The sequence below is a fragment of the Geosmithia morbida genome, assembly GCF_012550715.1.
Source record: "Geosmithia morbida isolate 1262 chromosome Unknown scaffold_5, whole genome shotgun sequence".
Lineage (NCBI taxonomy): Eukaryota > Fungi > Ascomycota > Sordariomycetes > Hypocreales > Bionectriaceae > Geosmithia > Geosmithia morbida.
In genome coordinates, this window is record NW_023336192.1 from 588,598 (window position 1) to 603,419 (window position 14,822).

Below are 14,822 nucleotides of genomic sequence, written 5' to 3' on the forward strand. Positions count from 1 at the left end.
AAAAAAAAAAAAAAAAAAAAAGGCTCGGCATCTCTGCCCTTTCGCCCCTTGGGATGGGAACGGGGCTGCGTCAACCTTCCTTCGGCACATGTTCCCGGGTCGGACAGGCTAGTACGGATACAAGTACAGATTACCAGTATTCACCAAGTCGGTAATGCTCTGTGCTTGTATGATCGTACCAGCCGTGCCGTGCCGTACCTCTCTCTCTCTCCCTCTGTGTGTGTGTGTGTGTGCACCCGGTCCGGTCGTGTCCAAGATGTGCAGAATGATAACGCTCATAATCCCACGTCCAGCCTTCAATGTCCGCGTCGTGGTGCGAGACTGTGCGAGACAGCAGTCAAGCTGCGTGCGGGCATTAATTACCACCTGCCGCTATTCAGAGACACACACTGTACGTGCTCTCATTAGCGTTGTCCTCCTCCTCCTCCTCCTCATCCTCCTCATCCTCTCCCCTCCTCCTCACTCCTCCCGGTATTACTCCGTACTCCCCTCCTCTCCCTCTCTCCCTTTTTCCCTAGCACTGGCGAATGCTTGGTATGATGTCGCTAGTCGACACTGCAAGACAGGCGGTGTGGGTCCGGGAAGAGGTGTGGGTAGAACAGGCAAAGCCAAGTGGGTAGAGAGGTCAGGGATTAAAATGGGATCGCGCAGGTAATAGGCGGAGGGTCCTGTCCAGCAGTGGTAAGTGCCAGGTATGTGTGTGAGCATCACTCGACGACTCGTAATACAGCCCGCGAGTACGGAGTACGAGTAGTGCTGGTACTCGTGGCCTACTCACAGAGCAAATGTTGCCGTCCGCACATGTACTGTCGGTAACAGCCAAGTACCCATACATTCAATTCAAGTCTTGACCATTCGTCTCGTCCGAAGCAGACCGGTGGGCGGGCCACTCTGGTTCCGAAACGATCTGTTCGACAACCCTCTCCTCTCGCGCTCCTCTTGTCAAATGCAATGCACGGCGTGCCACCTGTCTTCTTCTCCTCTCTCTCTCTCTCTCGCTCTCTCTCTCACTCTCTCCCTCGCTCCCTCCCTCTCCCCCTCTCATGGCAGCGCGCTATCCAGCCACTCCGTTGGTTCGAGCCGACTCCTCATCGCTGCTGTCCAAGGTCGATGGGAAGCCGGTCAGGTGCTGCTTTGCTGATGGAAGAGCCAGAGGTCGGGTGGGTGGTAGACGTTTAGCGGTAATGATACCTGCAGCCAAGCACTGGATGTCCTCTAGAGTATCCGGCAGTTGGGAGAGGCTTGGATTTTAGGGTGCGAGGTGATACTTGGTCTCATTAAGCTCGCAGGATCTGGGGATAGAAGCTTGTCCTAGTGCTCTGATTTCTGTCTGCCGCGTCGTGTATCGGGGTATGGCGTCTATCTAGTCTGTGCTCGCACTCGTACTGCTCCGTAACAACTCATGTGGCACTTTTTTTTTCCTTCCATGACCGAGTCAAGACACAGATGAGGTGCGGAATGTTTACCAGAGACGTCCGCCGTGCGGAGAAGGAGGTACCTTGGTGCCATCGGGTCAAAAGAAGCGTGAGATGGTGGCGGACCAATGATGCACTGGTCGCCCCCCCCCCCCCCCCCCCCCCCCCCCCCCCTCCCCCCTCTCCTGCCTGTGTGTTTACCTGCAATGTATAATACTCGCAAATTCGTACATGCAAAGCTGCGCAGGTATACTGTACCAGCATGAGTAGGGGTTCCTCCCGTGGGAGCAATCGTACTCGGTATGCATGCAGAGTATTACAGCGCAATGATACATAATACATATACATAATACATCGTATGGAGCCGCTCAACCTGATGACGGGGGGGCAGCCATGGACACGGACAGGACCATCAAACAAGACCCCGGTGATGGATGGTGGTGTACGGATAAATCATAATGGTGACAGCATGGGCTTCGGGGTTGCAGCGCCAGCCCATCTTAGTTCGATGCCCTGACGTAGAGGCGGGTCCTCCCCCCCCCCACCCACCCACATTGGGCGGCGTAGAAGTGACTGGGAAAGGAGAGGCATGGGTTAGCAGCCACCCCTGGGGTCGCTAGCTGCCCACTCGCCAAACTCGTCGATAGTGCGGCACGGGCGTGTGCCAATGTGCCTAGGAGCAAGGAGAGTACGGAGTAGTCGTACATCAGTCATGTCTGCCGCTAATGATGAGATCCAGCCAAAACTCGGGGTGGCGCTTGGTGGAGAGCCGTTGTGAGCAAGAATTCCAGACAGGCAGGCAGGCTGATCTCTCGTCAGGACCCGAGAGGTGACACCTATCCCGTGAGGGCGGCCTCGCGGCGCATACCTGGCCGTGGATTGGTATGTGGTGAGAATGTGAGCGCGTGGTGATTGAGTGGGTGGGCGTGTGTGTGTGCGTGTGGTTTAAAATCGGCATCATGACAGATGTACTCATACAANAAGAATTCCAGACAGGCAGGCAGGCTGATCTCTCGTCAGGACCCGAGAGGTGACACCTATCCCGTGAGGGCGGCCTCGCGGCGCATACCTGGCCGGGGGGTGGTCTGTGGTGAGAATGTGAGCGCGTGGTGATTGAGTGGGTGGGCGTGTGTGTGTGCGTGTGGTTTAAAATCGGCATCATGACAGATGTACTCATACAAGAGTACTCGTAGCCAAATTGTCTGAATCTCTAGGGAGAAACAAGAAAATGAAAAAAGAAGAAAAAACACCAAACAGATTAGTCTTGGTCTCGCGACGTATTGACGAGTAGTACGTGCATAATAATAACATTATGTGCTAGACACACGAGTACTAATATTAACACAATGTGCCGACTAGGGAGGGGTAAGGGGTCGGCCGACGCACGAACAAAGGTCCCATGGGATGGACCGTACTAACATGGCGCCCGCGACGTCAACCACCACGACAGGAAACCGGGGTGCAAGAGCTCTCGTGGCTCAGGTCACTCGTACGAGGCAGACTGACAGGTACCGAGTATTGCTCGCCGTCCATGATACGGCAAGGCCCTGGCCTCCCCAGAAAACCAAGCTTCGTGCTCGGTACGGTGGCCCTGGTAGTTCTGAATGGCCCTGACAGTTCTGGTGGCCTTGGTGGAATGAGGTGATGTCTGTGGTGGAGGTTGACTGACCAGGCCATGTATATATATATATATGTATGCGTGTGTGTGTGTGTGTATGTGTGTGTGTGTGTGTGTGTGCGTGCGCGCGCGCTACTGTCTGTGTCTCGCCTAGGCGGTGGGATATGTGATGCGGACAATCAGTAGCGGTTGTCGGCGACCTACTAAAAAGCAAAAGCCCATCTTACGCCGTACTCGTACACTGTACAGATGTGTTAGCCCGGGAGCGTACCACGTACAATTTATCGTCGTACTTCATACATCTCCATGCACTGGTATATTAATAGTTGCAGGTTTGCAGGTCACAGTATGACCCACGGCACATGGATGGACGGACGGATGGATGGATGGATGGACGCATCTTTGGATGGTCGGATGCATTGGTTGCTGGACGGATGGCCCCTGTACGGAGCATCTGGCAGTCATCGAGGGAACGGATGTTCGACTGGCTGGTTGTAATGATAATACTCGTAGGAGTCGTACCCTCCCTCATCAGATGGAGAGGGAGGGGGGGGGGGGGGGGGGGAGGACGGCTCGGGTGAAGGTGAGAAACACTGCGACGTACGAGGTAGAAGGAGCAGCACCTCCCTCCACCGGAGGAGATTCAGTGGACCGAAACAAACCCTCCCCCCCCAGGGAGTTGAGAATGGGAAATGGCCATGGGTCCGTCTGCTCCTTCCTTCGTTCTGGTCTACAGCCTGCGAGCTCATCCGTACCACTTATTGTACAATATTTATTGGTAGACAATAATGATACATGATGTTACAGAGCAGAGCGAGAGCAACTGCAGGTGTCTTACGTCGTACCTTCCTAATATCATAGCCACAGAGACCCAAGCCGCATGAGTAATCCATGTGCTCGCATAGCCTGTGCTGCTCCTACTCCATACCCTTGACTAGCATTGAGTGTTTTCTGCGTCGTCTGCGTCGTCTGCGTCCTGCCAACCCTGTCAATCTTTCCGAAGGACGACTGCCCGGTACCCCCAAGGGGGAAACCCGGCGGAGGAGAGCACCGCCACAGAGACATGGCGACGATGCGTGTCATGGCTTCATCGGCTCATGGCAAGGTCAGACAGCAACTGGTTCATCAACTCAGCCGGGCCGTTCACCGGGAAATTTCTCGGCGCCGCAAGCGGTGACTTGGTGCTTGAAGGCGTGTGTCGTATTAAACCCCCCCCCCCCCTTTCTTCTCCTTCTTCTCCCGTCGCCGTCACCCTCTCTATTAGAGAAGAAAATGATGGAGAGGGAGGGAGGGGGGGGGGGGGGGTCAGAAGCAGATGCCCCGGTTCGCCAGCGTGCAGCTTTCCTGATGCTAATGCAAGACTAGCCAGCGTCAGGGCAGTGCAAACCGACGCCAACCACACAGCTGGTGTGTGCGTAAATGGCCACACGAGCCTACAGACAACCAGAGTCCAGGGTACGAGGACGGGGGCGGGGACGACGAACAGAGCGTGAATCCGCGTTGTTTGTCGAATACTGCTTCCTTGGATGGTGCTGTCCGCGGTGCTCGGACACAGACAGAAAGCTCTCGTCCGTTGCGAGATTGCATTGCGTGCATGGCCTGTGGTGTTAGCTCGGTGCCGGGTCCCATGGGCCATGGCCGGTTCGGTGCCTCAGTGGCTTGGCCCTTGATGCCTCCTGCTCTCTCTCTCCCGTGGTCCGTTTAGGGGACCCGTTATTTTGGTCGCGGTACGCGCTCGTCTCCACCGTACGAAGGGACGGAGGGGATGGGTGGATGGCTGTACCGCGAGTACAGGTTGCTCGTACTCGTGCTTATTCCAAGCTGCGGTACGGATACGAGCAGCAGAGGCCAGTACCAGCGTTGCTTCGGTGTTACCAGTCGAGGTGTCGAGGGAGAGTTGGTGTCACGGGGGGCTTAGTCGTCTAATCTCATCATGCATGACGACTAGCCGTGCTTGGGATGGCCGGCAAGCCTCAATGTGTCGGCACTGGGGCAGACGAAAACCAAAGCCGTCGGCGCCACCTGTTGGGGTTGGGCTTGACTAGTTTGGCGGGCCTAATACCGGGAGTATGATTGCTCGGTATTACGTCGCAGTCTTGCGAGTATCTGCCATGATCTACTGTTGGCAGTACACCGTACTAGCATTCCAACGCACTCAGAGCCGTTCCCGGCGTCGTCATCGGTAGGTTGGAAACCCTTCCAACCCCAACCCCAACCCCAACCCCCTCTCCCCTCCTCTCCCCTCCTCCTCTCTCTCACAGGACAATGACATGTCAAAAGATGGCACGTAACCACATGTACAATTGGAGGCAGAGTGCGAGAGCGAGGTGGAAGCCACGGCGGGTGAAGGCAGTGAACAATCTCCGGACCCGGGCTTACCGAGCGAGAGGTGAGAGACGTCAAGACCGGGTGCTAGTGATGAATGCCAGATACTACGGGGTCTCGTCTACGATGTCCATCACTTTCAAGGTTGTGTAACCCTCTTGGCAGAGCTCTGCCGTGTGTCGACAGCACAATGGTGGTATGGTGATCCTTGCAAGCCGGCTCACAAAGGGACATTGCGAGACGTTAGTCCGTACACATATAGCGACGTGCGGGGTATGCAGGTGGTAATAATATGTCGAGGCAACAAGGAACAAGGAGACTCCATCTCTCCATACCTCTCGAGTCTCAAACACTCGGCGCAGACACACAAGACAGAGGACAGAGAGGAGAGTCGACGAGGCCGGCCACCAGTGAAGGGGTGGAGGATGACGATGGCAGACGCGGTCGACACGTGATGACGGGGTCGTCGGTGCCACGGGCCTATGGGGCACGTCTCGGACTGCGACAGAGTGACGGCAATGCTGCGTAGTTGATCGTATGAGTATTACTCGTGCTCGCACAGGTCGACTCACCTACATGGCCTGCACGTATATCACTAGATATTACTAGACATTACTGCTCGTAGACGGCGGTCCTGAGCTTCAACTTGACTGTCGGCACCCCAAGTCAAGATCCAGATATATGGGCCACCCCCCCCCCCCCCCCCCCGGTCGATCCGGCAGCAGCAGCATCAGCAGCATCAGCAGACTTTCAGTGCTCTGGGTATGATGGTGATGATGATGATGACGAAGATGAAATCAGCAGATGAGTAACGGCAATAAACCTTACGACCTGTTATTATTACAGCATACCAAGGGTCTACTATACAGTGTCTGAATTCTCCTTAAACAGGCCAGAAGAGACATCTGAACAAGGGGGGTGGTGTTGGGGGTGTGTGGTCGGATAATGAATGACCAGGGTCAGAGATGAGACTGTCATGTCAGTCTTGATATTATTACATGTGCAAACATGATTTTTTTTTTTTTTTTTAAAAAAGAAGTTATCTTGATAAAGGGATTTATATATATTTCTTCTTTATTTTAGAAAGAAATAAAAAGAATGACAATACTCGTAACCTCTTCGTAACAACTCCGTGCATGATTCTTTCTATTCTTCTTTCGGGGAGGGGGATGATTGAATCAGCTACCTCAATATAGAGATTGCGCGTGTATGCGGGTGCGAGGGAAGGTGTGGGTGGGTGGTTCCTATCCGATGCCTGCCCTTGTATTTTTTTGGTGTTTTTATTTTTGTGTTTGTTTTTTTCTTGCATATTGTGTACAAGAGTAAGAGTGAATCAGTGCTAGTACTAGAAGTAATCACAAAGGAAGAGAAAAAAAAGACTGTCCTATGGGAATGACGCCGTATTGTACGCGGTAGGGCGGGGGAGGGGAATGTTATGACCGTGGTCTTGCGTGTAGAGAATAACTTTTGATAGTACGGACAGAGTAGTGGATGGATGAGAAGAGAAAAAGAAGAGAAAAAGAAAGGAAAAGGAAAAGGAAAAGCGATGACGAACGAACCGGACCATTTTTTCCCCCTGGACCCCTCTCCTCTCTCTCTCTCTCTCTCTCCCTTCTCCACCAGCAGCATTGGTAGTAGCAGGTAGTTACAATCATATAGAATGGCGCGAAAGATTCAATATTAAATATATATATAAATATATATAAATATATATATAATATAAATAAAAAAAATTTTAAAAAAAAGGAAGGAAAGAAAGAAGATGAATAAGAGGGGAAATAAGTATTCCCGATAACGCGTCAACTAAGAGAGAAGGGTAAGATGAATAAATAATAACGATGACGATAACGCCAAGAACTGTGGCAGGAAACAAGAGAATAATGAGAAGATGAAAACAAGATAGAATAACAAACCCCAACCCCGATGGAGATGTAGGAAAGAAAACGGGAGATGAGCAGCTAGTGCCTGTTGATCATCTGATTGACAAAACAGGGCGGGACAAACTGACGGGATTTTTTTTCTTGGTGTTTTTTTTTTTAAAAAAAAAAATTACATGTACGAGTAACAAGGAGGATTTCTCTCTCCCCAAGAGGCTTTCTTTTTTCACTCCCCCCCTCTCTCTCTCTTGCATGTTAAGGAATTATTCATGATTACGTATGTAGTCATGCTCCTCAGTTTCCATCCTCCTTTTCAGATAAAGCGCATTGTTATTACTTGTACTATTTTGTGGGTTCGGATGGAGAAGGGGAGAAGAGAAGAGAAGAGAGAGAGAGAGAGAGAGAGAGAGAGAAAACAAAGAGGAAGAGAAAATAAAGAAAGGAAAAGAAGAAAAGACATGTCTTGCCTTCCCCCCGCCCCGCCCTCATGACAAGACCTTTTTTTCCCCCCCCAGGTTAGAGATCATATAGACTGTAGCATACATGACAAGCAAAAAAAAAAAAGCAAAAAAAAAAAAAGAGAGACCATCTTGGGTATAGTACCATGACAAGTTGACAGCTGGGAAAAAGAAAGAAAACGTTTGCTTTTTTTTCACTCTCTTTTTTCCTTTTTCTTTTTGCCTTCTTCTCGCCTCTCACTATACATCACCTTGCTTTGATGTCTTTGTCTTTTTCTTTTTTTCTTTTCCCTTTCTTCTCATATATAATATAGATTACTCCTCCGTTCATAGTCGATACAATACACATCAACCGCACGACGCCACACCGTAAGACAGGAAAGGTCCTTGCTTTTTTTTCATTCTTGGATTTTTATATTTTATTATCATTTTTCCTTCCCATTATGCTCCTTAAAGAAGCATCATCTTTCGATGTATGTGCATACGTGTAGGTATGTGATGTATGTTTTTTGTGAACAAGAATTGTCTTGGGGGGGGGGAGGAAACAGCGTGTCTCGGGTGACGTGGGGGTTTTAGAAACCCCCCCTCCTCAAGAAAAGCAAGATGATATAGAGTGAGAACCAGAAGAGAACGAAAGAGGAGGAGAAGAAGCAAAGTCCACACTGTACATTCAGTACATTTATCGGGTAAGAGAAATGGAGAGAAATGAGATGAAGTGAAAGGGGAAAAACAAAAAAAACAAAAAAAAGAGAGCAAGTATCGACGTCCGCAGAAAGGTCTCGGACAAGAAAATCAGAGAGTATAGAGATGACTCTTTTTTCTTAAATATATATACATATATATGTATATATATATATATAATATCATTACGATATCTAAAAAGATGCAACATGAAATGAGATAGAAAACAAACAAGCAAATACATAAAAATTCAACTACCAACTCCTACTTGTCCCGTGCGTCTTGAAATTAGTACAAGTCTCTCATCATAGGCATGTTGGAATGTTCGGGTGGCGAGACACGGTAGATGAGGAGACACACGAGACTAGGTGAGATCCGAGCCTGGTATGTCATCATGTTACACAGGATACTGGTGGTTGGATATGCACGGTATCAATCGTCTTTACCGAGCAGAAGAGAGGGTGTGTCTGTGAGTGAGAGGGAGAGAGGGAGGGTGAGTATGAGAGAGGGAGGGTGAGTATGAGAGAGGGAGGGTGAGTATGAGAGAGGGAGGGTGAGTATGAGAGAGAAGAGAGAGAGAGAGAGTAAGAGTAAGAGTAAGAGAGTGAGTATAAGAGAGAAGAGTGAGTATAAGAGAGAAGAGAGAGAGAGAGTAAGAGTAAGAGAGAAGGTGTGTACATGTGGTAGAGTAAGAGAGGAAAGTGTGTGAGAGTAAGAAGTAAGAGAATGAGAGAGGGAGAGGCAAGAAAGCAGCATCCGTCAGAGAGGGGATATGTCATCATGCCTCGACAGGCTGGCCACTCGACTGCAAGAAAAGACCTGGCCAAATCGCTGCGGATGGTTTGAAAATGACATTGCAATTATGCCGATCACGTCCATGTACGTTGCATGAGTTGATGAGGGGTGTATGGTGTATGGGAGGGGGTTTTATTTTATTTTATTTTATTTTTTTACGGCATCTCAATCTGAACGAGGTGAGAAAAGAAGAAGAAAAAGGAGAGTGAGAAAAAGAGAGAAAATGAAAGAAAAGAGAAAGAAGAAGAAAAAAAGTCAACGTCACACACACACAGTAGAGGTGACGAGACGGAGAATCTCACAATCGTGCAGAACACGAGTAGAAGAAAGATGTCGTCATCCATCATACACACATACATGCACACACACACACACACACACACACACACACACACACATACACACATACATACAGACACACATACACGCACACGATATATATACACAACTGTAAAGAGTAATCTTATTACGCCGCACCTAGTAAAGAAATCCCCAACCTCCAACTTCACCCTTACATTAAATAGGGGGTATATGTATATTGTTTCTTCTCACAATCCACCACGCATCCCAAGCTATATGAATTTCCCCGCGGCCAAAAAAAAAAAAAAGAAAAGAAAAGGGAATGAGGTAGTATGTAAAGAGGTTATTCTCAAGATCCGATATACACAGTCTCCCAGTCCATCTGTGCGAGGTGAGGAGGGGAGTGGGACGGAGAGAAGAGAGAAGACGAGAAGAAATAGAGCATGACAATGCAGAGAGAGTTGTGCTTCTATGATGAGAATCGAATAAAATGGTAAAAAGGGTACAGAAGTTGATGAAGAAGAAGAGACGGTCGTCGTTAAGATTTTTTTATCGGAACGATATGAAAAAAAAGGAAGAATGGGAAGGACAGAAAAGATGAACGGAAAAAAAAAAAAAGGGAAGGGGGGGAATAAATACTGGAGAGTTGAACATGGTCCAAGCAATGCCGTCGCTCAAAACAAAGGGTCTCTAGAGATTTTTTTTCTTCTCTTTTTATAGAAGAAGAGAGAGTAAAATTTCAATCCTGGAAAGAAAAGAGGAAGAAGAAGAAGAAGAAGAAGAAGAAGAAGAAGAAGAGAGAAGAGAGAACGCCAGACGCTAAATCCCTGAGGAAGAGAGAGAGAGAGAGAGAGAGAGTTAGACCCTTGGTGCGGGAGATCGACCTTGGGCCAGAGATCCGAATAGCTCGTTGGGAGGGATCCTCTTCATACCGCTACCACGATCATACATGGAAGTGGGGGCCGGTATGTATCCCTCGCGCTTCTTGCGGATGCGGTCCAGGGCGATGCCCGCCGCCACCATGAGCAGGATGAGAGCCAGCGAGATGCCCAGCCCGATGAGGACGACGAAGCCGAGCGCCATGTGGTCGTCGGTCGACGAGAAGAAGTAGTTACGCTCCGAGAAGATCTTGGCGATGCTGCCCGGCTTGCTCGTCGAGCTCGTCGTCATCGCGTACGGCTGCAGGCCCGTGCCGTTGTAGATGGCCGCCGACGCCATGCCGAAGTCGGCCAGGTTGAGGGACCCTGTCAGCATGAGCACCTGGTCCCTGCCCAGCACCGCGCTGTCGCCGTGATCCTTGGTCACCGTCAGCACCTGCAGGCTGCGCAGCACGCTGCCCGACCCCAGCGAGTGGTTGGCCGTGTGCCAGGAGGATCCGTCGTACTTCATCAGGAACGGCGACCCGTCCGTCCGAGACTCGCCCGCCACCCAGATCTGGTCATTGTCCGTCGACCCGGGCGTCACCGCGTACACCGGGCCGGGCAGCGCGTCCGCCCCCGGGAACTCCTCCCACGACTCGTCGTCGGCCTCGTACACCGCCAGCGACGTCCTGCCCGAGCCCCTCTCCAGGTCGCCGGCCACGAGCAGCGTCTTCCTGCTCGTCCACATGAGGGCCCGCACGTCACCGCCCACGCCGCTGCCCGGCCGCACCCACCGAGACGTGTCTGCGCTGTAGAGGCAGAAGCCGGGGCAGTCCAGCGCGCCGGCCTTGGTGAAGTCTCCGCCGACGTACACCTCCGACTCCCTGCCGGGACGGACGCTGATGGCCGACACCGTGGCGTTGCCGCCCGAGACGGACGACGGCTGCGTGCCGAGCCGGTGGCTGCCGAGGTCGTAGGCGATGATGCCGCCCACCTCGAGGTCGGAGCCGTTGCCGCTGACGCTTCCGCCGGCGTAGAGGGTGCTGCCGCCGATGTCCAGCGCGGCAAAGGTCGAGTCCGCCGAGATGTCGCCGCCGAGCCCGTAGACCTTGTCGCCGTCCTCGCCGTCGATGATGATCAGGTTGTCGATGGCCGAGCCGTTGCTGGACCGGGCGGAGAAGTGGCCGGCCAGGATGGTGACATTGCGGCCGTCGTCGTTGTTGAACAGGCCAGTCACCACGCCGGAGATGCCTCCCCGGATGGAGACGTCGCGACGTCCGAGCTCCGACGTGGGCGACTCTGCCCGGAGGTCGGCCGGGAACTGTCCCAGACCGTCGTCGTGGAGCGTGGCGGCGCCGTTGGCGCCCATCTGGGCCGACGTCACCGACCCGGCGTAGAGCATCTCGCCGTCGCCGAGGTCCGTGAGCGTCGCCGTGAGCGTTCCGCTGTAGCTCGGCACCGGTCCGTCCAGGTTCTGCAGCCAGTTCTCCTCGGAGGGGATCCAGATGGCCAGGCCGTCGACGGGCACGGCGTCGCCGCCGTCGAAGCCATTGATCCGCGTGAAGCTTCCGGTGAAGGCGACGGCCGTCTCGGGTCCGCCGCCGGTGAGGTTGACCTGGAGCGGCACCACGTACTGGACCGGGCCGTCGACCCCGGCGCCGAGGGCACCCCAGGAGTCGCCCTCGACATCGTAGACGGCGACGTGGTCCATACCGTCTACGGCCTCGGTCTGGGTGTTGCCGAACCCTCCGCCGACGTACAGCTTGCCGTCGACGAGGAGCATGCCCGTCACCTCGCCGTCGAGGCCGCCGTCGAGGCGGCTGACCTTGCCGTCGTCGTCGATGGCCACGATGTTCTCGTGGCTCTTGGATGTGAAGTTGCCGCCGACGTACGTGACCTTGTCCGAGGTGAGCAGCGTCTTGACGCCGGTGTCGTCATCGAAGCTGGCTCCGAGCTTGTTGACGGGCGACGTCTCGAGGCTGGACGTGTCGAGCTCGGACTGGGACGGGTCGAAGTCGTAGAGGCCGTTGAGGCCGCCCGTCGAGTTCATGAGGATGAAGCCGACCCTCAGGGCAACGACGATGGACCCGTCGTCGTCGTCCATGGGCGACAGGGTGACGCTGGGCTGGAAGGCGTCCGACGTCTTCTCGATGTAGCCAAAGTAGATCTGGTCGTACTTGTCAAAGTCGTTTGTCTGATAGATCGTCTCGACGAAGCTGTCGTCGCCATCGTCGGCCGACGACATGGTTCCCGTGACGTTGACGCGGCCTCGCCTCTCGCAGGTGCCGTCCGGCTGGCAGCCGGGCGTGTACATGTTGACCGTGTAATTTCCAGACTCCCGGATGTTGGGCTTGAAGACGACAGAGCTGGAGCGGGACGCGCCCGAGGAGCCGAGGTCGAGAGTCAGGTAGCCAGAGCTGCTCTGGAGAGAGGGAGACACCTCCCAAGGACCGGTCCTGGATGCCGAGGACGGGTTGCTGACGCTCCGGCACGCAGGCTCGTTGAAATCGCTGACGGCATAGGCGAAGATGTCGTCTTGGAAGAGCTCGACGCCGTCGAGGCCGGCGCCGTCGCCGTACCATTCGGATATGGCGATCCGGAAGTGATCCATGCCGACCTTGTTGACGAAGTGGAAGTCCTGGTACTGGATATCGGCGTCGTGGCTGAGGGGACACTCGCTGGTGCAGGTCTTGTTGGTGCCGCTGGCGGGGTCGATGTAGGTGAGGTTCATGATGCCGTTGATGGGGAAGGCGACGAATCGGAACGTCTTGGTGCCGCGGCCGTCCTGGTGGGTGTTGCGCAGGCGCAGCTTGGTGGGCTGGAAGCCGAAGCCGAAGTCTGCGTCCCAGGCGGCAGGCACGCCGTCCTGGGCGAGCCAGGTGGTGCCGTTGGACTCGCTGGAGCAGACAAGGCTGGCGGGGTTGCCGAATCCGTCGTCGCCGGAGCTGTTCTCGGCCGTGATGTTGGCCGTCGACAGGTTGACGGTCTGCCCGTCGGGCTCGCTGGGGGCGCTGGCGTTTCCCAGACCGGTGAAGCTTCCTCCGAAGATGATGTGGCCATTGGCGGCCTTGGTGATGGCCTCGACGGGGCCGTTGAAGCCGGCAAACGGCAGCTTCTTCAGGCCCTCCGTATCGTAGGCGATGGCATTGCTCGAGTCAGCAGTCTTGAAGTTCCCACCAACGTAGACCGTCTCCCTCTCATCATCGCAGTACAGGGCGTCGACCTGGCCCTCGAGGCCATCCACGGGCGTGACCTTGCCCGTGTTCGGATCGTACAGCGCGATGGAGGTCGACTGCGTGCCGTCCAGGCTGGTGAAGTTTCCGCCGATGACGACACCTTTGACATCGCCGTCGCTGGATTTGAAGGTGCACATTGCCTCTATCGAGGCATCGGTCGAGACGATCGAGGTGAGGGCGCCGTTGGGCAGCATGGCGAGGAGGGATTCGCTCCCGTTGCTGCTGGGGGGCCTTCCGGTCTGCCCCTCATACTCGTAGAGCGAGATGCCGGTAAAGTCGCCGGCGATGCCTATCCTGCCCAGGTTGGAGAAGTCGAGGTTGGCGTCGGGGGCGGGTCTGAAGTCGAGCGCGTGCGCTACTGCCGGGACGAATGACGCAATGAGACCGATGGCTGCGCCTAACTTCTGCTCGAGTCGTGGCGCCCGATGGCGCTGCCGTTGTGATATCCGCATTGTCGTATGCGTTTCTGTGGGTGCGTGTGGGTGCGTGTGTGTGTGTTTCTGCTTGTGCGTCGCCGCGCTTTGTGCGGTCGACAGCTGAAGGCTTACGATGGAGAGAAGACAGGGGCTGGAGGAAGGAAGCGACCGAAGCAGCAAGCGTCGTGGTTCAGTTCAGTTCAGTTCGATAACGCTAGGGCGGTCGTCGGTGCGCTCGATGACTGATAGTTTGTGTGGATTCCAGACGGCATCGCAGTCTAGACGTTGACCATGGCAACCGACAGGAATTCAGCTGGAGGGGTGAGGAATTCTCCGGCAGTACCAGTTCAATACGAGAGCGGTTTTTTTTGAGGGGGGGGAGGCGGATTCGAGCAATCAATCGGCGGTTCGGTTTCCGTGTGTTTGTATCGGCGTGGCTAAGGTTTAGAAAATGAGAGACGGCGTCAGAAAGACGAGAAGACGGGGAAAAAAAATTGAGTGAATGACTGTCAAATTAAAAATGAGAGAAGGACTAGTCTGCGAATTAGTAGAATCTCGACGAGTCACGATTGTCGGCCGCGACGTCAGAATTGTCAATAGTCAAAGATAAAGACAGAGTGAGAGAGAGAAGGAGGGAGGGAGGGAGGGAGAGAGGAGAAGACTGGAGAAAGAGGCCATTGGGGGAGGGAAGACAGCAGAAACGTGCACTTAACCCCCCCGTAACAAACGTAACAGTGCCTGCGGCAGGTGCAGTTTAGAGCAGATACGAGTCTATTACAGTGGGAGAGACCCCATTGGACCCCCCGTTCTTCACGTCGGGGGGGGGGGGGGGGGGGGGGGG

General features: G+C 53.8%; 1 protein-coding gene across 1 annotated transcript; it reads right to left on the minus strand.

The window, feature by feature from the left end:
• Nucleotides 1–10,327: 10,327 nt before the first annotated feature.
• On the minus strand, nucleotides 10,328–14,017 carry GMORB2_6195 (Cellular morphogenesis protein; the record flags this gene model as incomplete). The annotated part of the gene is made up of 1 exon (XM_035468165.1): nucleotides 10,328–14,017. One exon carries the CDS (start codon nucleotides 14,015–14,017, stop codon nucleotides 10,328–10,330), a length of 3,690 nt encoding a protein of 1,229 aa, XP_035322146.1.
• Nucleotides 14,018–14,822: the final 805 nt, after the last annotated feature.